The 22,537-nt window shown below is 38.2% G+C and overlaps 1 protein-coding gene across 1 annotated transcript in view; it reads right to left on the reverse strand.

Moving 5' to 3' along the window:
- Window positions 1-22,537, reverse strand: part of COL6A6 (collagen type VI alpha 6 chain) — a gene marked incomplete at both ends in the record, with an annotated part of 56,316 nt that overhangs the window by 28,326 nt on the left and 5,453 nt on the right. Inside the window, 9 exons of the mRNA XM_079538481.1 lie at window positions 193-542; window positions 3,141-3,716; window positions 5,067-5,651; window positions 6,054-6,602; window positions 7,380-7,931; window positions 8,966-9,589; window positions 10,008-10,604; window positions 12,099-12,689; window positions 14,489-14,626. Coding sequence (XP_079394607.1) covers window positions 193-542; window positions 3,141-3,716; window positions 5,067-5,651; window positions 6,054-6,602; window positions 7,380-7,931; window positions 8,966-9,589; window positions 10,008-10,604; window positions 12,099-12,689; window positions 14,489-14,626 — 4,562 coding nt within the window. The remainder of the gene's footprint in view (window positions 1-192; window positions 543-3,140; window positions 3,717-5,066; window positions 5,652-6,053; window positions 6,603-7,379; window positions 7,932-8,965; window positions 9,590-10,007; window positions 10,605-12,098; window positions 12,690-14,488; window positions 14,627-22,537) is intronic.

Consider the following 22,537-nt stretch of genomic DNA (forward strand, 5'->3'; position numbering starts at 1 on the left):
ACTATGTTCTTTCACTTAATTGAAACTAATCCTTTCATTTCAAAAGAGATTAAGTCAAGCCTTCAACTTCACCAATTCCTGATTCACCGATTTTTGAGCTGCCTTTTGTTTCCACAGAATAATCAGCACCAGAGTCAGCAAATGTTAAACCATGTGTTTTTTCAAGTGTATATATTCACACCATTAAGTTACCTTCACTTTAGCAGAGGTTGCACTAAAAAACTTCTCCTGAACTGCCTGTAAGAAGTCTACGTTCAGGTAAGTATCCACCACTGTTTGTGCATCTAAGAACTTCTGTATGATCTCTTCATTATAGTCCTCAAAATTCGAGTTGAAGAGGAATTCCTTGGTCTGTGACAATACTTGGAATTTGAACCTAACGTTGACTGGAGATCCAGCACTACAGCTGATATTTGGAAGAGATTTCATCTGGAATAAAAGCCTGGGGAGGAATGTTTGCAATTTCTGTTTCAGAAGCAGTGAAGATGCAGACTGCATACGTCTTGAAATATCAACTGCTATAGCAAGGTCTATATTGCAATCTGTGAATAAATTAGAAGAAACGGGAGACTGTAAGCATACACTATTTATGTTATTTGTCTTTCATCATAGTACTGTGGCCATTTGCTCACTCCTCCCCTTCCCAGGGGAATGGGGGAGAGAATCAGAAATTAAAAAAAAAAAAAAAGTAGATCTCATGCATTGAGATTAAAAACTAAGATAAAGAAAAGGAAAAGCAAAAAAAAAAGAAAGGATAATAGTTATCACTATACGTATAGTATGTGATGCACAAGCAGTTTCTAACCACACACTGACCAACGTCCAGCTAGTTCCCAAGCACCAGCAGGCCGTCATACTCCCCCCTTTTACAACTCACCTTCTGCATGATGTCAGGTAGTACAGAATACCTCTTTGGCCAGTTTTGATCAGCTGTCCTAATCTAAACTTGCCCCCTCCCAGCTCTAATTTCTACTAGAAACATTGGTGTGTTGTCAACATTGTTTTTCTACTAAAACCAAAACACAGCATTATACCACACACTATGAAGAAAAACTGTCCCAGCAGAAGCTAAGACACAGAATCACGGGAGTGGAACAAAATTCAACATGGTAGATTTAAAACCAGAAGTCAGAATCAGTGAGGTAGTATTTCATATTTTCAGAAAACCTAGTAGTCGATATCAGTTTCACTGGGGCTACATGAAGTAGCAGCTACAAAGGACTGATCTTATTCACTAGATGCACATACGCATTCAAATGCAAAACAGCTCACTGTTCTCACTGTTATTCTTCTGCTGCCAAATGGCTTAGATGGCTTAAAGGGCTTAGACTTATAAATATTTCCACAAGCTTTGCTATCAACTGAGAATATGTAACACATATTCCAATTGCAATGTGAAGCTTGATAGCTGACTGTGATTTATCATTTTGTCACAAGATCAGATAGCACATACAAATACAGAACAGTAGATCAAAGAAACAAAAGCATTAGTGGGAGAATCCCTTAAGTGTATCATATGATATCCACCATGCTGTAAGGTGAGGGCTATCTCTGTTACAGAATTGATTGTAGAGCTTGTGATAACAACAGTAAGTATTGCAACGTGATTAATTCCTCCACCACAACCTACCAAGCCAGCCAAAGTACTCACCTTATTTCTCCTGTACATTGATTCTCGATTTGTCATACTGGATTTCATTCTGTGGCCCTACATGCACTGTCACCTGTCATCAAACAACTGCAAGGAAGTCTGAGGCATGTAATTTTATGTGGAAAACAGTACATTCCTTAGTTTTGCTCCCTTTTCACCCACTAGCTCTTTAGCATTTAACGAATACAAGGTTGTTTTTTATATTTGCTAGTTTGGGCTAATTATTATGAATAAATTTGCCACATAAATTTCATTGTAGTTTTATTATTTATAGCTCTATTTGTAGGGGAAATGGGGGTATGTAATAAAAGAACACAATGCAGACGGTAAACATACAGAGCTCACAACTGAAACGAAGAGTAAAATTTGGTTAGTCATTACAGAAACAGGGAGAGAAGCCCCAGGAAACATGAATGTGTTTCAGCAGTTTAACCAAATAAATCCAGAAACAGTTTCACCTCAGAACACAAATTGTTATGTTTCAGTTCTTGCAGTACAAATCTGCCATTTGAAGGGTATGATTAACTTCTAAGCAGTGCCAAAACCTTTCAACGTGCAAGGCCACAGACAATGCACCATTACAGCCACAAAATCTGACTGACTTTTAGGTCTCAGAGTAGTGTTTCTGCTTTGTCCATAGCAAGAAAGTATTTCTCTTAAACAGTTTTACATATATATATTTAAATATATATATATACATATATATATGTATATTTTTGTATATATATATATACACACACACACAGTTTTATATATATATTTATATATATATAATATAAAAACTTATATATATAAAACTGTTATAATATATATATATTATATATATAACATATACACACACACACACACACACACATACATATATATATATATATATATATATATATAAAATAAAACAGTTGCCCATTAGCCAGAGCTTGTGAGGTTGCCCATCTGATTTCAAGATTCAGAGAACAGCAGGGTTATAAAGGTGATCAACATTTCAGGAAAGAATGATTTTTTCTAGTTGTGCATGGATTTTACCCTTAAAACCTCTCCACAGGACCTCTTTAGGACTTAATTTTTGTCAACAGTTGCTACTGACAGTTCCATTGGAACAGGATGGTCATATTTAGCTATAGACAGCATAGGTTTTTGGAAAGGCTCTTTTTCAAATATCAGTGAATTGTCCTTTTTCTCTCTTGTAATTAGGATATCAGAGACACATTTTCCCTGTCTCCTTTCAGACAACAAGGAATGATGAATGTGAATGCTAGATTTGAAGCACTATCTCACCCCAGAAACCATTTACCATTGCTAAAAGAATAATGGTTCTTGTCTGAAAAAAGGTGCAAGTCTAGAAATTTACAAAACTGAGTAACCTTCGCAGAGCTATTTGGTAAAACAGCTGCTCTGCTTCCCAGCACACTTAGGTACTTTTGCTAGGGATTGCACGTAGCCATGTGGATATTCTCCATTTCATATCCAACAACAGATTTATGCTGCTTACCCTGGTTAGCCGAGTCTTCAGGCTCACAGATCTCACTGGTAATAGTGCTCCTGATTGTTTTCAGCGCATCAAAGTTCTCCACTGTGAACACTCTCCTTGCATCACCAGCTATTCGGAGCAGCTCAAAAGAGTTTACAATCCCTACACCAACTGCAAAGACGTGTATCCCATCGCTTCTCAAAGCCATGGCTGCATCATCCACTCTGTCAGCAGAATATCCATCTGTAATCACAACAAGGTTCTGCGAAACTCCTTGGTACTTGCGGCCTCCATTGGCAGGCTCAAAAAGTTTCTGGGCAAACTTCAGTCCTTTGCCAGTGAATGTAGAAGATTTCAGTTGCTCGATTCTGTTTATCTGTTCCTTTATAATGGTGTCACTGTAGAACTCATTAAGATAAAATTCCTTCTGGGGTTCTTGACTATACTGGACTACTCCAACATGTACTTTGTCCCTAGAAATAACAAAATTGTCCACAACGTCCTCCATGAATGTCTTCATGATGGAAAAGCTGTTTTCTGATATACTTTCTGATCCATCTATCAAAAATATCAGGTCTGCCACATGATTGCTGCAAACTTAGGGAAAAAGCAAGGACAGGACACAACACAACAACAACAAAACAATTAGTGAGGAACATTTTTGGCATTGTTTAACTTTTTACTTAGTCTCTTCAGTGTAAGCCACTAGTCAGAAAAGCTGTTCACAGAGAGGCTGTGCAAGGACAATCTACCTGTCATCTATCATCAATCTTGAAATCTTCCTTGCATGGATAAAATTCATCCTTTCCTAGAATTAACTTGCAGAATAAATCATAGTTCTTCACATATCAGCTAAAAGACTGTTTGAGGACAGCAATAAGAAAAGAGAACTTGTAAACAAAGTCAGTCCAGCAGCTGAGGAAAGTCAGATTTTACCTACCAATGAAGTGAAGTCAAAATAACTGCCACGAACACTCACCTTCTTTGTACTTGAAAGGTCACTGTGAGGAGAAAACTCTTGAACTACATGACTGCTAAGGAGAAAGACAGATTCTGCCTGGAGAAAATTCTTGCCTGCCATTTTCATTTCCTAAGTAGAGTTCTTTCACATGTTTATGGGCAGTTTCTATTCAGGGTATCAGAGGTGCAATTCACTGGATCTAATTTTTGGTAGAAAGAGCCTGATTCTGGATGTTGTGCAGTAAGAAAAAACGGTGGTCAAGAAGCCAATGCAAAATGAGTCACTGAATAAAAGTCTTTCTACAGGTATCATGTGTGCTTTGATAAATGGAATCTCCTAACACTGGGTCCTTCTCTAAGCACAAAGCATACTTTGAGAAGGGATGTACTAGGAAGTGATGAGCTGTTGTGTACAGGGTAGATGGAATCAGCCACCACATACATTTGTGAGCAAGGGCCACACTTACACTAAGTGCAGGTTCATTGGATTTTTAGCAAAAATTGTATCTATATTTGTTATACTCCTCTCATTCTTACCCCACTTTCACACATATGATGGCATTTGAACTACCCAAGTACATTGGGTACAATATGGTGATATATTTGTTATTTGTTTTAACACACCTGAACCTCTACATCTTTAAAATTTAATACTCTTCTTTGGGATGAGCTTTGTATAGTGGGGCAGAATTCCTAAGTCTAAAGTTCTAGCATGTGCGAATAAAAAATAGTTTCTAGGAGTTAAAAGACATCTGCCTCCATCAGTGTAAGCAACCCCTTGGAAACAACTGATGGAAGACCATTCGCAGAAAGTAACCTTTGTGACTGAATCTTCATGTGCACTGTATTTTAAGCATAGAACTCATTCCAGACTTTTCCACTCATCCTCCTATTATATCCATAGAAAATATTTAACACCGATCTTCCCTTTGGAGCTCTGCAGTTGTAGAAAAAGACCTAGTGGATCTGTTCAAAAGTCTTCTTTACCTGGCTTAGATTTCTCACACACTATCTGAGTCAGGTTTTCGTGTATGTTTTCTAGTGCATCATAGTTTTGTGCAAAGAATAATCTTCCCTGATCTTCAGTAATCTCTTCAAGCTCTTCTCTGCTTGCTTTGCTCACTCCAACAGTAATTAAGACGATTTTATCTTCCTTCAAAGCCCTTATGGCCATTGGAAGGTTGTCTCTATCTGATGGCACTGTTGGTTCATCAGTAATGAGAACAAGGATCCTAGTGACAGCAAGAGATGATGCACGTCCACCATAGTTCACATCAAATCTCTGCCTGGCAAAGCTCAAAGCTCTTGCTGTGAATGGCTGGCCTGACAGAGGCTTCAAGCTGAATACTGCTTCTCTAATCTGAGACTTGGAAGCATACGAATTCAGTGAGAATTGCACCTCTGGCTTGGAGCTATAGACCAAAACACCAAACTGAACTTTGTCCTTCCCAACCACTGAGTTGTTAACTACTGCTTCTACAAGCCGAAGCATGCTTTTGAACTGCAGGTCTGTAACACCAGATGATCCATGCACTACAAACATGATATCAGCAGCTTCTGCTCTCTTGCACGCTGTCAGTGGAAAAAGAAGAAAAAGAAATAAGGTTATACTTCTGTCTCTCTTTATCACTCCTTAATGTTCTTCAAAACTTTGTACAGAGATTTCTGTTCCCATGTTCCAGCTGTAACCACAAAGTGCAGAGTATTTTACAGAAGAGAAGAAATACTCATTTACTTGCTTATGAGGAAAAGAATGAGATTAAAGCCTGCAAAAAGAACAAGTTCTTTTGGTAAAAGAACATAGGTTCTTATACCACATTTCACTCCAGTGACACTGCATCATATGGGGGTGACAGATGTAAAATCCACTATGAACACATAAAACAAAATCTTCCCTTACAAAGAGTTAACAGGAAAAAAAAAGAAAAAAGTACCTGAAGAGAGTAAACAGAGAGGGTTATCATCACTACTTACACTTCTGCAGATTACAAATTTCAAAGAGAATCTGCTTTTCTGAGAAGTTCATTTCACTCTCAAAGAACACTTTGTCTTGGGTGCCAGTGATCTCCACAAGTTGTGAATTGTTCGCCTGGAGCAAGTCAATAGCGTATATAGTGATACCTTTGTCTCGGATGGCTCTGGCTGGGCTTTTTACTGAATCTTGGGCTTCTCCATCAGTAATCACTATCAGGTACTGTTTTAAATCAGGACGCCCTCCTCTAGGAGGATCAAAGTAAGAGGCAGCAAAGGTCAGTGCTTTCCCAGTCAGTGTTCCCGATTTTATCTGCTGTATTTCTTGAATGGCTCTCCGCACGTCAGCTATAGTGCTGTATCTGTCCAGCTGGAACTCTTCCCTTATTTCAGAGCTGAACTGAATCAAGCCAATTCGAACATTGTCAAGCCCAACATCTACCCTGATGACAAATGACTGCATGAAATCCTTTATCTTCTGAAACTCAGCTGGTCGAATACTGTTTGAGCTGTCCACAAGGAAAACAATATCAGCTCTCACATTTTTACAGACTAAGAAATAAAGGAAGAAAAAAAAAAAAAAAAAGGAATAGGTTAAAACCACAGATTTCACCTGCACTTTTAACACCTTAACTGCGTCAAACCCCAAAAAAATCTGTAAATGACGGACTGAGAAGACAGATGTCCTCTGCAGGCGAGGACAGATGAGAGCGAACAGGAGATTTAATGGCTAACAAGTAAAAGAAGGCTGGAGAGCCTTTCTTCATCTCCCAATTTTAAGAGAAAGAATTCTGCGATTTGATATGGTTGGCTTCCTCCAAGTTAGTATGTTGTACAGTAAGATCTGTTCATCCTGGGTAAGAGTAGTCTGCACATTTCAGAAAAACACCTCGACTTGCATGCTGAATAACATGAATTTATCTCTTCATAAAAGTCAGCATTGTGCAATGCTCAGACTGTTCACCTGTTCAGAACAGCAAGTATCCTGATATTAGACTGCAGGTAATTATCACTGGGTTCTGTGTCTGTTCTCATGAAATAGGGTCAGCACATGCCAATACGCAAATACTTAGGGTTTTACTCTAGGACACTTCATTACTTGTTGGGTTTTGACTTCTGGTATTTAGCCTCATTTTACTTTGCTTGGTGACTGGTACAGTTGGTATCTTGAGATGTTATCTAGTCTTGACATAGCAAAGTCTGAGATCACCCACATACAAATCTCTATTTCTGGCACGTAGCAATATCATTTTCAGAATAATCCAAACTGTATGAACACAATCTAACACTAGCTGCTTGGAAGAGATTAGGCATAAGAGATCCTCTTACCATTAGTTGAACAGACTTCTTGCACAATTTCACGTTTAATATGTTTCAGAGAATCAAAGTCATTTACAAAAAACATTCTATTTTTTGTCTCCGCTATTTCCTCCAACTCTTGTTGAACAGCATCCTTGATGCCAATGGCATAGATAATGATTCCTTGTTGTCTCAAATCTCTTGCTGCCTGATTCACTCCATCTTCAGATTTACCATCTGTAATCACTATCAGAATCTGTGGAACATTTTCCCTATAAGCCATTTTGAACAGAGTTTTCATAGACTTTAAGGCATTTCCAGTTCTGGTACCTCCACCGATTTGATCAATATTGTCAATTGCCTCTGTTAACCTCATCATTTGGTTGTGCTGGCCAATTATGATTTCTGTCTTTGACTCAGATGCATACTGAACCACACCAAAGCGAACATTGTTAGCTCCAAGTTGAAACATTCTGATAACCTCATTCATGAATGTTTTCATGTCCTTGAAGTCGGACGGATATATGCTTCCAGAACCATCAATCAAGAAATAAATGTCAGCTTCCTCTGTGTCCACACAACCTAATAAACAAGAAGAAAAAGATTACAGAAGTTTTGACACTTCCAGGTGTAAGAAAATCACTTTACCGTAACACAATCTCAAAAAGTAGGTAGCTAAATGCTACTAATAATTTTATTTGGAAAGTCCTTCAGTGTAAAACCTGTAAAATCTTGAGTGTTGAATAAATTGAATAAGAAATTACCAGACTTCTCTGCACCAATGAAATGCGTCAAAGCAATATAATAGAATAACAAAGGCCACTTTTGTTACTGGCACTCAGTAATAAAAAGGACAGTAAGCATGATGGGATAGAAGTTAAGACTAGAACAGCCATTAGAGTAAGAAAAATAGAAGACAGATACAGTGGGGTACAATAATAGTGTGGCAGCCTGCAAAGACAAAAGAATGAAGAAGCGCAGCTAGAACTAAAGCTAATTTGAAACAGAATGGTAAGAGAAACTTTTTTGTGACAGACTGAGTAGAATTTAGGTATGAAGATAAAAACATTACCAGGGTTTGTATTGTGAGAGACTAGCTTCTTGAATTGGTAGTAACAGCATGGCCTAGCTACTTAGCCTAGCTATTATATGGAGGTGAGAGACAATATTTTACTTCAGTGTCACAATTCAGAATCATTGAACACCTACAAGTGATTTTAACAGTTGGAGCTCTTATATAAGCTGGAGTCACATAACAGAGAATTGACTCAATTTATTTGTAGATATTGTTAAGCTGTGCAAACTATAACAGGCAATTAACCTGAAGAATCCTGAGAAGAATCACTTTCACTTGAGCATGAGGAAGATTTGAAATTTGCTCAAGGGGAAGCAGCAAAAGCTTCCTGTCACATACTTCCCCAGAAGGGCAGGAATATATAGGGGAGAGTTCCAAGCAGGGCAGATCTTGGCTGGAGGATATTTGGGTCCATAATCACCAGATATTTATAAACATCTCAAATATATTTCTGAATTTTAATTTCCCCTTGCATTAAGTGCAGATTTTGTACACATCAGATTGGCAGCATGGAAATGACAGTTTTATGAATACTTCTTACCTTTCTTCAGACCTTGTGATTGTAACGGGACTACAAATGTTTTTGCCACAATCTCATTACAAAGTTGTTTCTTTATTTTCCATGCAATATTCGACAGTTGTAGAAAAAACTTCAGGGCGGTAACATGAGTCCTTGGGGGATACGTTGCAATTTTATCAAGTTTGCTACCCTCTGTGATATTCTTGATGCCCACAGCATAGACTGTAACACTCTCACGTCTTAGTTTTGATGCTGGTTCAGTGTAATCATCCGAGGATTGTCCACCAGTGATAACCACAGCAATCTGTTGCACTCCTTGTTTTTTTCTGCTGCCTGCCTCTTGAGTGAAAACCTTATTCCTCAGGAATTCAATCGCTATTCCAGTATATGCTTGCCCACCTCGATATGGTAAATTCTTCAGGTAGTTCAGTATTTCCAGTTTATCCTCAAATGTGTCAAGAGTGAACTCTAGTCTTGGTTCATTACTGTATAATACTAGCCCAACTCTTACATTGCTTGGAGCAATATCTAGGGCATTAACAATTTTTAACAGAAAAGCCCTAATCAGCTGGAAGTTTTTTGACCCAATTTTGCTGGATTCATCCACAAGAAACACAATATCTGCCACTGCTGCACTAGAACACACTAAAAAAAAGTAAATAAAAGGAAGATAATATTACTGTAGGTCACACTGTGGAACTATGGTTACATATAAAATCCCCTATGGCCATTTCCTAGAAGCAAAATCCAAGCAAATTGCCCCTTCATTCAGAACAGGCAATTTCACTGCAGCAAACCCCTCAAGGCCACTGTCCTGTTCCCCCTAGTTAATACAGATTTATAACATGCACAGGCAAACACTGCAACTGCGTGACTAATATATATTGAATATATTATATTATGAATATAATGAACATATATTTTTTCAATAGAACATCTCTGTAAAGGTGAAGCTATCAGGCATTTGCACTGTTTCTCCCTCCCAGCCACCTGAGAAGTTGCTCTGGACTACCAGTGAGTTAGCTACTCAGCCTGCCAGTTTTGCTCTTTTGATACACCATACCTGCTGGCACACTTGAATCAAGGTCATAAAGCTTCTGAAGTGAAGTTTCGATGTTATTGACAATGTTTTGTTGCACAAGGTCAATGCTCTCCACTTCATAAATCTGATCAGCCTTGCTAGAGAGTTCTCTCACTGCTTCTATCATGTCAAAGTATTCAACATCAACTGAAGTAACTTTCACCCCCATCTCCTCTAACATCCAGGCTTCCTCCATTATACTGTTTCTGGATCCAGAAGATGTGAAGATCACAACAATCTGTGGAGTGCCTTCACTGAGCCGACTTCCAGCACCGTTCATTAAAAAGGTTTTCTTCAAAAAGCCCATGACGCTTTCATTCTGCAATGAGCCTCCAGTGAATGCAATGCTGCGCTGAATGTGGTCAAGCAGCTCTTCTTTGTTTTCATATGTGTTCAGTAAAAACTCCACCTTTCCTATGCCATTAAACTGGGCTAGGCCAACCCTATGCTTGTTAAGCCCAACATCTAGCTGCCTGACTACTTGGGAGATGAACTGTTTTACCCTTTCAGACGTTGAAGGCTTCATGTTCTCAGCAGAATCAATAAGGAAAATAACATCAGCATATTGTTTTGCAAATGCTGCAGAGAGGAAAAAAACATAATGAAAGAGCTGCTGAGACACTTGTATCCAGACTAGGTTTGGAATATAAGCTAAAGAAGAATTGCAACATTGTCATTGATGCTCACGATTTTAAGTTTGGACATGAGCTTTAAGTCTACAACATACCATTTAAACATGCTACATGATAGCTGTAATATTATCTTTTGGCAAGGTAAGCAAAGAATTCTAATGAAAACAGCCTTATTTTAAAAAGTATTAAAAACATCTTGAGAATCTTCTATATTTGACAGTATTTATACAGAAAAAGTTTCACTTTCCTCCCACCAAATATTCTACTTATGACTTTGGGGGTGAGATTGCATGCTTTATTTAATTACAGTAATATTCCACTTATAAAGGTCTTCTACATCCCTGCTATAATCTAGGTTGCATTTAAGAACTGGACACATCTGAACACTTCAGAATAAACTCATCTTAATAACAATCCCATGAGGACTTGCTCCTAAAGGCAGAAAGTCCTTCAAATATCAGAGGAAGCCCCAGAACATAAATAAAGTTATCCTAACTCCACTTAAAGTTAATGGAAAGAGATGTACATTCCAGGAGGGGAAGGCAGATGCAAGAAAAATGAAACAAATGAAGACTTAAGTGTGTCTTTCAGTGTAACAGTTTATGATGGAAAAGGAGATTAGAGACAGTTGCCTAAGTACCAACATTACTGTATAATCCCTAACTTTTTCTCAACAAGTAATAACGTTATCCTTACTGACCTCTACAAAACAGCATAATATAGTTAAAATTTACATCTAATATTTTTAATATTTGTTACTGATTTAAACTCCATTTTCTTCGTTTTGATATTAGTTTTGCTACCATTGCTTTTTTTTTTTTTTTATCCCATCCTCTTTCATGGTTCAACAAAGACAAAATCTTTTTTTACAAAACAGAGAAAACTCTTTCTGTGAATTTTGTTGTTCAGAAAATATATTGAAAGGATTGGAAAATATGGCTTCTCCATTTTCCTTACTCCTAGAATGTTCACTCTGAACTGAGTTTTTAGGAGTAAAATGATTGATAAATAATTGATAAATAATTGATAAATAATTCTGTGAAGCTGTTCAATGACAAAAAATATTCTATTAATGGCTCTGCCAGTACTGATGAGGTTGAACTGAATGTATTTCATTAAATCAGCAAATCCGACCCTGATTTTCTTCGCAGTCCATTAAGGTTCTCCTTACAGAGAGTACTGTGCATAAACTTATCTTTGTTTTTAACAATTAAACCTCATTGAATTCAACATAGACACTGAAATGTGCTTAAAAGAACAGGAACATCACCCTGAAACTATGACTTAACTCAGATTTAGCCCCATTATTTTCAATGGAGCTACATTACAGCAACAGTTGTATAAAACAGCATCAAAATCAAGACCACATTTCTACATTCTGTTTTCACAATTACATGGAATGGACAACTGAAATGGCACAAGAATAAGGACAATTCCTTACCTTGTATCTGGTTTTCAATTGCAATGCAGAAGTTTTGCAAAACTCTTGTGGAGAGATCTGGAAGGTCATCGAAACTACCAACGCTATACAGGTATTTATGGAAAGGTTTGCTGGCTATTTGCTGAAGCTCAGTTGTATTCTGGATACCAATTCCAACAACGTAAATGGAAATGCCTCTGTATCTCAGTTTCTTGGCAGGCTGTTCTACTTCATCCCTGGATTCTCCACTGGTGATAAGAATGGCTAACTGAGGGACATAAGCCTTTGCTCTACTACCAGCAGATTCCATGAAATACTTTGTGCTGATGAAATCCAGAGCTCTCCCTGTGTATGTTTCTCCACCTCTGTACGGCAAATTCCCAATCTGCTCCAAAACATCATTTTTCAATAAATACTGATTCAGTAAGAATACTTGGTAAGCTTTGTCACTGTATTGGACCAGTCCAACTCGGACCGCATCAAGGCCAATGTCAAAACTTGAGACCAAGGAGGAAAGGAAGTTCTTCACTTTCTGAAAGTTTTCGTGGGTAATACTTGTTGAAGTATCCACTATAAAGACAACATCTGCCATCGTGGCATTAATGCAAGCTGCTCGAGAAAGATGACATAGAAAAACAAACTATCATCTCTTTTCTAAAATTGTTCATGAATAAGGAATAACAAAAAGTACATTTTATTCATCATGAAAAATCGTAATTGTTGTATGTTTCTGCCTTGTCTCCTCTCACCTTCTCCCACTCCCATTATTTTGAATATTATAAAGGTAGATTTCTACTCAAAATTGGCAACACTTAAGAGTTAATATTATTGACAACATATGAAAGAAGAAGAAAGCTATACTTTGGCAACACACTGCAATTATATAATTTATCTACAAATAGAAAAAGCATCAAAGCTGAGGAGAAATAGCTCTTCCAGGATATATCATGGGCAAACTGTGCAACCAGTCCAGTTACCTCTTCCACAAAACTTTTATAGAACATTGTGAGAGCATCACTACCAAGCAACAAAATCTTTCACTCTATAGACATGCTTATCTGATGGCTCACTCACTATTTCTTGAAGTTCAAGCAGAGCAAAATCTTTAATGCCTGCATCCTTGGCTGCTGTGGCTGAGTTTTGAGTATTATCTTCAGCTTGCCCATTTCTTACCACAGCAGCAGTTTGAGGAACCTCTTTATTTATTTCTTTATTTTGCTGCCAGCACTTTTAATGAAGTGATTCTCTATCAGAAACTAAAGGATACATCCAGTTTTGGCGCCTCCTCCCATGTAATGCAATTTTTCTATCTTCTGTGAGATACCATCCTTGTTATAGTAGAGGCTGAGCAAGAATGAAGCTTAATATACCAAGTGCATGGTATATTAAGCTTCTTTTTTTCCCCTTGCTCTTCACACCGGGGGTTTGATGTCACATATTTCCATACCATTGTTAGGCAAAGAAGAGATGCTGAAATTCACACCAACGTGACTTCCATACACAGCTTGCACACATGAAGTCATAAGCAGAGAATGCATATGGTAATTGCTGTACTCTTTTCTGCATATGAACCACAATAACAAGAATGCACAGACTTGCTGTCAAGTGAGCTACAAGGAAAAATTACTTATACACTTTGAACTCCAGACTGCAAGCATGCATTACTAACAAGTCACACTGACTTAAAGAGGACTAAACATATCTACTTGTAGGAAATACGGAACTCATGCATTTCCATGCTTTTCAGAGCATGAATGAAGTTGTAACTTTCTTTAAACCAAGATACACTAGGAAGATGTTCAGCAACTGAATGGTATGCTTCCTCAAGCAGTAGTCAGTTATTCTGGAAGATTTAAGGTAATAATGCTAATAATAATTTTGCTAATTGCACGAATGCAAATATGTATCTGGGCTGCAAGGTTTCTAGCTAGGACACAACGCAATCTCCACCATAAAACTTCTTCCTTACTTTTGAAAATACATAACCTCAGCACGCACAATCAAAAATGAATTATAATAAACTGTTGCACTTCATTTTACTATCTTTAGGAAAACCTGTTCCCAAAGATCTAGGTTTGCAGGAAAGACTCCACAGAGGAGGGATCTCCAGAAAGAGATCCTTCCCACGTGACAGTCAGCCCTTAAATGGGTCTAGGAGAGGTGCAGCCAGGCTTCACCCCTTCTGGTCCCACAGCTGAATCGCCTTCACCTGTGCTCCATGGCTGACTCAGTGCTTGCCTCAGGTGATCAATCAGTGCTTCAGGCCCTGACTCAACAGATCCCATACACTACTTAAACAAAAATTAAACTGTCACAAATTCATTGTCTCTCACCGGCACTGAATACATGTAGGAAAAGAAAAACTATTAGTTTGAAAATGAGATATTTCTTTAATGTATTACCAGTATTACCAGTCTGTTGTGCATCTAGAGTGCCAAAGGTGGATACAAAGAGAAGTACAAGAAGTGATTTCCAATCATCCATTTTGAAAATCTCCCTAGAAAAACAAAGTAAGAAATACAGAGCATAATTTCTCAGGAGTTTGATAGCTGTGAGTGAAGCGGCTTTGTGTGCATTTTATTAACATCACAGAAGCTTTCTAGTTCTATACAGTTTAAAGTAGCGTTTTAAATTCCAAGTTTCTTTCCTTATGCTTAACATACACATTTTGAACATAGAACTGTTGATGCCTGACTTCTGGTGGGTGTCTCTACATAAAATAGACATGGATAAGAACAAGCAATTATTTACAAGTTAAATATACTAGTTAGTCAATAATGAAGATACCATATGAAAGAGCTACAACTCAATGCTAGGGGAAATGGGAATGATAATCTCAACAACAAAGTACAAAATTAAGCTACATTAAGCTTGAGCACACTAAACAATGAAGAACAATACAGTTTTGAAAAACTTTCAGTTGTAGAACATAAATACCCTAAATAGTTTACAGAACACAAATACAATAAATAGTTTTAAGAATAAAAATAAGTGGTAAGCCAGGTCATAATCATTGTCTTTGCTTCATTCCCTACTCCTTTTTTAATGATAGCTAGCAATTGCTTATATTTTTTGAATGCTACTGAGCTGACATGTTCATGGAAATACCCAACTTAATCCCCAGATTTTCTTTCTGGGAAGAGGTATTACATTCTGCCTGCCAACTGACGTAACTCAGATATGCTCAACACAGAGTAACTGAAAAAGACATTCCATTGGGGTTACCCTGAGAATTTCGTACTTAATACACAGCTACTGATGGAGGTGTATTGGTCTGGAAGATGTATGGCTATTGAACTTTATCTTCTACCAGCTCCGTACAGCCAAAATTTTATACAAAGCATTGTTAAGCTACCAGAAGTGTGGAAAGAGCCAAATGTTGCTCTGTATCAGTTAATTGTTTGAACCTGTTGTTCATCCTGGCAGACACTCAGATCAAAACAAAGAGGTAGGTTAACCCACTTATATTCCAGGCTTGGGTTCAAAACAGAGTACAATTTCAGTAGAATCTACACTGTTACTTTTTAAATAAACAAATAAATAAAATATTATTTCAGGGCTTCTGGAATTCTGATGAGCATAATTTATCTAGAATTCAGTTTTGGAGCTGACTTGCACAGAAATTTCCCAAGCATCTGTGCCTCTGACACTGCTTAATGCCTAATATTGTGCTGGCTTGAATATGGCCTAGACTTATTAGTAGCAGAGAGGGAAATGTATGTGAAGGGATATAAAAGCAAACAGACAGCAAGAGAAAACAAGCACTTCACCCTCCCAGCTCACTGGAATTCAAAATTCAAGCCACTCTGGCAATCAGGTGAAGCCCCTGGTGACTGCAAAAAAGGTAACATCATATTCATTTTTTAAAAGGGTAAAAAGGATGACCCCAGGAATTACCAACCAGTCAGTTCTACCTTTGTACTGGGGAAGATCATGGAACTGATCCTACTGGAAGTTATGCTAAAGCACATGGAAGGCAGGGATATCATATGGGAGAACCAGCGTGGCTTCAGCAAGGGCAAATCTTGCTTGACCAACATAAGTGGCCCTTCTATGATGGTGTCACTGCATCAATGGACAAGGGATGAGCCACTGATGCCATCTATCTTGACTTCAGTAAGGCCTTTGACACAGTACCCCACAGCATCCTTCTCTCCAAATTGGAAACATATGGATTTAATGGTGGGCTGTTCAACAGATGAAGAACTAGTTGCAGGATCGAGTACAGAGAGTGGTGGTCAGTGGCTCAATGTCTGGATGGAGACTGGTGACGAGTGGTGTCCCCCAGGGGTTGGTGCTGGGGCCAGTACTCTTCAACATCTTCATCAGTGACATTGGCATTTTGATGACACAAAGCTGTGGGGTGCAGCCATTCAGAGGAACCTAGACAGGCTTGAGCAGTGAACCCAGGTGAACCTCATGAGGTTCAACAAATCCAAATGCAAGAAGTTGCACCTGCATTGAGGCAACTCCCCTTCCCAATACAAGCTGGGGGATTAAGGGATTGAGTGCAACCATGCCAAAATGACATGGGGGTACTGGTGGATGGGAAGCTGGATATAAGCCAGCAATGTCCCCTTGCAGCCTAGAAAGCCAACTGTATCCTGGGCTGCATCAAAAGAAGTGAGGCCTGCAGGGCGAGGGAAGTGATCCTGCCCCTCTGCTCTGGGCTGGTGAGACCTCACCTGGAGTACTGCGTCCAGATGTGGAGTCCTCAGTACAGGAGAGACATGAACCTGTTGGAACACATCCAGAGGAGGGCCACAAAAATGATCCATTAAACAGAACACATTTCTTATGAGTACAGGCTGAGAGGGCTAGGGCTGTTCAGCCTGGAAAAGAGAAGGCTGTGAGGTGACCTGAGAGTGGCCTTTCAGTACCTAAAGGAGAGCTACAGAAAATAAGGGGACAGCAAGGTCCATGGTAATAGAACAAGGGGAAACGGCTTCAAGCTCAAAGAGGGTAGCTTTAGGTTACACATAAGTAAGCTACAGTGAGGATGGTAAGGCACTGGAAACAGGTTGCCCAGTGATGTGGTGGATGTCCCATCCCTGGAGACATTCAAGGCGAGGATGGATAAGGCCCTGGGCAACCTGATCTGCCCGGGATGTCTCTGTTCATTGCAGGGGAGTTGGACTAGATGGCTTTCAGAGGTTCCTTCCAACTCTAAGGGCTCTATGATTAGACTTTTCAGTATCTTCAGACTACATGCTGAAGGCAGGATATATTCACATACATGCATATTCTCTTTATTTCTATCACTTTTATTTGATGAACACCTGTGCCACCAGTGGAAAAAAAAGTCCCAGTGATCAGAACAGAGATTCACCTTGCCCATCCCTTGTCTTTGTCAATAGCTCTTACATTAAGGAAAGAACATAAAAAGAAAGTTAAGAAACGTAGGAATGCTCTACCTTCCTCATGGGCTGCTTTAAAGGTTTCTAACCTCTTCTGAAACCAGCTGTAGATTCATAACAAGTTCACAAGCCAAACAGATTGTTTATCACATTCTAAACATCATTCATGTTCTACCAGAAAAGCAAGCCAATTATCTGTGAAAACAAAGTTAATGACCAAATGCTGCTGTTAGCACTTTGTTATACCGAGTTTTAAATTCTATCTTGGATCTGCGAATACCACTTAGTGGAAAGGCTGCAGCTGGTCTAACATCACAGCACAGGGTTAAGTTCCAACGTCCTATAGTAATGACATTTAATATTATCCTAGGTCTTGCAAATAACAAAAAGCAATGAATAAAAATCATCCATTCAAGATCACATTCTACCCTCAAGCAACAACGAAATATCATTTCCAGGCATCGCTACAGCAAGCTCTGTTCTAGCTCCTGAAGGGTTCTTTGGAATGTCTTTGGGGAGGAAAAAAAACACGTCTGCTCTATTTCAAGAAACCTATACTTAGAGACACTACCTATTGCGAATGCTGCAGTGACACAGAGATGCCAGAAGTACCTAATGTCCCTGCGCACCAGAAGGAATTCCAGGTACATTATGGTGGTTAAAAAGGAAAAGGGGCAAGAAACACTGGGTTGCTTTGTGGAAACCTTCTTCAATTCTTCTGCGTTTTCCAGTTCCCCTTAGAAAGCACTTCTAACACAAGCAAAAGCTTGATATGTCATATATGAAGCCATACAAAATAAAAAGTTTTCCAACATCTTAAATGACATCTTCACATTTCAATTGTATTGACCATTAAATTTTCTGTATATAGCCCTGATAGCTAATGAATCTCTTCAGCATTCTGATTCCTTTGATAATTACCAATTCTCACTACTATGTCTCATTACAGCCTCTTTTTAGACTTCAATCAGCAAAAAGCTTACTCTGTGATACAGTAAAATATTATCCATATATTTTATATGGATATATATTATTTTTGGATGTTGTTTTATATATATATATATATATATATATATATATATAAAACAACATCCAAAATAAAAATATAACTTTCATTAGTGTATGATGCGTAATACCAGTGTCAGAGGAACAGTAAGCGTCTTGAACAGGATGATCTTGTGAGAGTGACAGAAGGAGCTGCCACTGGAGCTGCCCAGAAAGACTGGGAGTCTCCTTCTCAAGACATACCTGGATGCCCACCTGAGTGACCTACTGTAGGGAACCTGCTAAAGCAGGTTGGACTAGATGACCTCCAAAGGTCCCTTCCTACCCCTACAATTCTGTGATCTTAATGAGTACGTGTACATCTCTCAATGGAGCTAGAAAAGTATGCATTCAAGGGCAGTAAACTAAAATGCTACCCGTGTTTTTCCTTGAGAAATTCCATCAAATTCACATCTTGCTGCCAGGTTTTATTTTGGTTCTAAGACTTCTGAACTCATACACTTACTACATCTAAAATGAAAATACCTTCACTTATTTCTTCACTTGAGTCATCGATCTGTTTCTTTCTGACAAACAGATATAATATTCCCTGCAATGCACCATATCTCAAACATATTCTGACAGTTACAAAGGGCAGAAGTTTTGATTAATGGATTTAAGAAAAGAGAAGGTAAAAGATGTGTTTCAGAAGATATTTATCTGACATTGTATGAAATGCTGGAAATGGTGTACAGAAAGATGGTCATACAGGACAGATGTATAGAAGGAAGACATCACTCCTTGGAATTTTTGAGAGTTAACTATTTAACATCATCTAAAGCAATATAAAAGCAGTGAGAGCATTTGCACTCTGAAATATTTTCTTTCATAATCTTTACACAGGAAGCTTTAGCTATGTCAATATGGCAGTGCATCAATTCAGTCCAGCCAGATGCCTGATTATTAGTACAGGGAATCTTTCTAGCCAACCTGATAACTCCCCTAGATGCTCCCTGGAACACAAAGTAAAAGAAACAATGATTTCTCTCTCTTTTGGAGCAAACAGAGTCACTGTTTTAGCAAGGAACCTTATTTTCCTCTGTGAAGCAACCATTTCAGTTTTGTACCACGGTCTCTGTCTTACTGTTGCACTGTAAGATATACAATAGCCAGTGGCTGTTGAGCTACGTAACTATTTCCATGCTTCCTAATGGCTGTGGGATCTATTTTCTCCCTTCATCTTCTCCCAGTCTAAGGGTTCATGATGTTCTCTGTTCATAGGGTCAGATACCCCATGCCTAAAAAACTTCTTCCACTTTACCAAAACACTGACAGCAGGAGGGAACCAACTTCCCACTTGTTCTTTATTTTCCCCTCCATTAGCCCATAGCGATGTTACACTTTGGGTGGATTCTTGAAATGCAGAGACACTGCAATTTTAAAACACATACAGATTAATTTCCCTACTTGCACCATTTATTCTGCTTATTTTCCATGAAACCACATGAACTTCCAGTCATACACTGCTTACAGTATTAACAGAAGCACTTTATGCCTCCTATAAGCATTCTTCAACATTTGCTAAACAAGTAAAGTAGTATTAAAGCTCAGATACTACAGATCCTAGGTTACTCAGATACAGTGTCATGGAGCATTATCAGTTCTGCATATTAAGCTAGCAACGTTAATATGGAAATTTAATTAATATAACAGTGCATATACGAAGTCCTTACAAGATACCTAATACAAATATCAGTAATTAAGTACATAAAGATATATACATAGATATAATCTATGTGAACGCTAAAACAGCAATTCCAAAGGAAAAAAAAAAAAAACACTTTTAACTTTTAATTTTATTTTATGCTGTTCTATGAAAATAAATTGAAAAATATTAAAGTTCTTAGAAACCACTATAAAAAATACACATACTTTGCAGCACATCTCACTGTCAGTACTTTTTTTTTCTTGTTTGTTCCCAGAGACCCACCATTATATATAAAAGAAATCTCAAATGAAGAAGCAGATCAATAGCACTCCTGAATTCTTTAAATTCTTCATAGAGATTACTTGCAATTATATTTTGGCTTTCATTTTAATGAGCTACTGTCCCAGTTTTATGTACTTTAATGTTTTATGTACTAAAGGAAAGCCATTCAGTAGATGCTTGCTGCCAGAGAGAAATCCGAAGTTAAAAGTCAATGCTTCTGAAGTGCATTAGAAAAAGCATAGATATTTTGACACAACGCCTGTTTTGCACTTATCTTTCATAACCGTGAGGCATGCAGAATTTCCCTTCACACCTTGGGGTGGAAACATCCTGCTTCTTTGTCCATATATTAAGAGAAGGAACACAATCTTTTTTGTGGCAACTTCAAATCCCATCTCTAACAGTGCAAAGTATGTGATCATGTAGCTTTTTCTTACCTAATGAAGTACCTCAGTTATATTTCTTCATCCTGATTTCACTTCTTCTGAAGTCTTTTGAGAAAAAATAAAAGAAAAAATAGAAAAAGCCCACAGAACTGAGTCCTGGAGTACAGCAAACAGAAATGCTCGCCTCACATGCCCCAGTTAGTTACTCTTTCCTCCCCATTCCTTTTCTCTCTCTAAGGAGAATTTAAAACCTAGATTCCATCTGTGCAGGTTCCCAGTTTCACCAAACAGTAAAACTAGAATAAACCCATTCCGCCCCCGCACAAAACTACCATCCTCATACGTTCAGACACTGAACTTTCACCACTGAGATAGCAGTGCCAAAAAAAGGATAAATGTGGCTGTAGAAGTTATGCAAAATATTTACAGTGAGCTGACATTTGGAAAACATAGAAGTCCTTTTCTCAATCATCTCCTCTCTACAGACTTTTTAGTTTTCCCTTCAATTAGCACATCGTCTTCTGGTTATCACTGAAATGTCTCAGGAAAAAAGCTGCAGCTTCACTTTCTTCAGGTTTCTCAAAAGGAAGCAGACTCCTCTAACGACTGCAGGTATAATCACACGGCTAGACACTGAATCAAGCAAGGATACCCTTAGTGACTTACCTGACTTTGGAGGTCAGTGTGATCAACATAATATTCCAGATGTTCCAAAGGGTGCTTTCATTCCAAAGGACTTAAAAGCCTCAGCTGCAAAGAGCATGGCTAAAAGGACAGGAACATCTCCCACGTACACGCACACATACCACCACATTAGATGTCTACACACAGTCTTCACTGAAAAACTGACTGAAATTAAAAGTAATGTTCATTTATTGTCAGAACTTTTGTCTGCCTGTCTGTCAGCTAGTGGAATGAATGTTTACTTGCTGACCTGATTCTAAGAAATGGAGAGGGTTGTGATTTTCCATGTCAGTATTTGATGTACCTCCTGTAAGCTTATTGTCCATTTTTCTGTTTCAGAACAGAGCTTAATAATTAGTAAGTTATTATTAAGTATTAAACATTCATTATCATTGATACCTATATGCCTCCTGCTGGTTTCAACAGCACCAATTGTATATAATTAAAGCTATGAACCTTTGTATCCTAGCAGCTCAAACTGTTTTAACATACCATGAAAAGAAAAGCTAAATTACAGTTTGGCTCTTCAATCAAGAGGATCTTGAGACAAGCCAAAGCATCTATCAGAAAGTCCAGCTGGTTACAATATCCCCATATCTGATGCAATCACATTCATACAGTCCTTTCTGAAATCAATGTTTTGAATGTATTAATTGCACCAATTCTCTCATGACCAGGTTGTATCTCCCTACCACCCACTGGCTCAGCATGATCTGCCTGCACTTCCCACTGTGCAATTGCAGCCGCTCCTCTTCGAGGAAAAGATGAAGCAGGTAGACAAGCAGAGCTGTTCATTATTGCTGCATGCCAGATATGAGGAATTAAAAATTATGTAAGATTCATATTTTAAGAATTTTGAAATTATTCCACTGTCCTCCAGCTCCTACCCCCACTGTTTTGCTTTTGAGATGCATCATATATATTTTACAGTAAGGCGTGGATTTGCATTCTATCAAGGGATTTGTTAAAAGGGAGTATAGGAGGTCTGAAGAACTCCTTATCATGAGGAGCACTTCTCACTTATTTTGGAAAGACCTGAGGGATCAAGGAACACATTTG

The sequence above is a fragment of the Tetrao urogallus genome (genome assembly GCF_951394365.1).
Source record: "Tetrao urogallus genome assembly, chromosome: 7".
NCBI lineage: Eukaryota > Metazoa > Chordata > Aves > Galliformes > Phasianidae > Tetrao > Tetrao urogallus.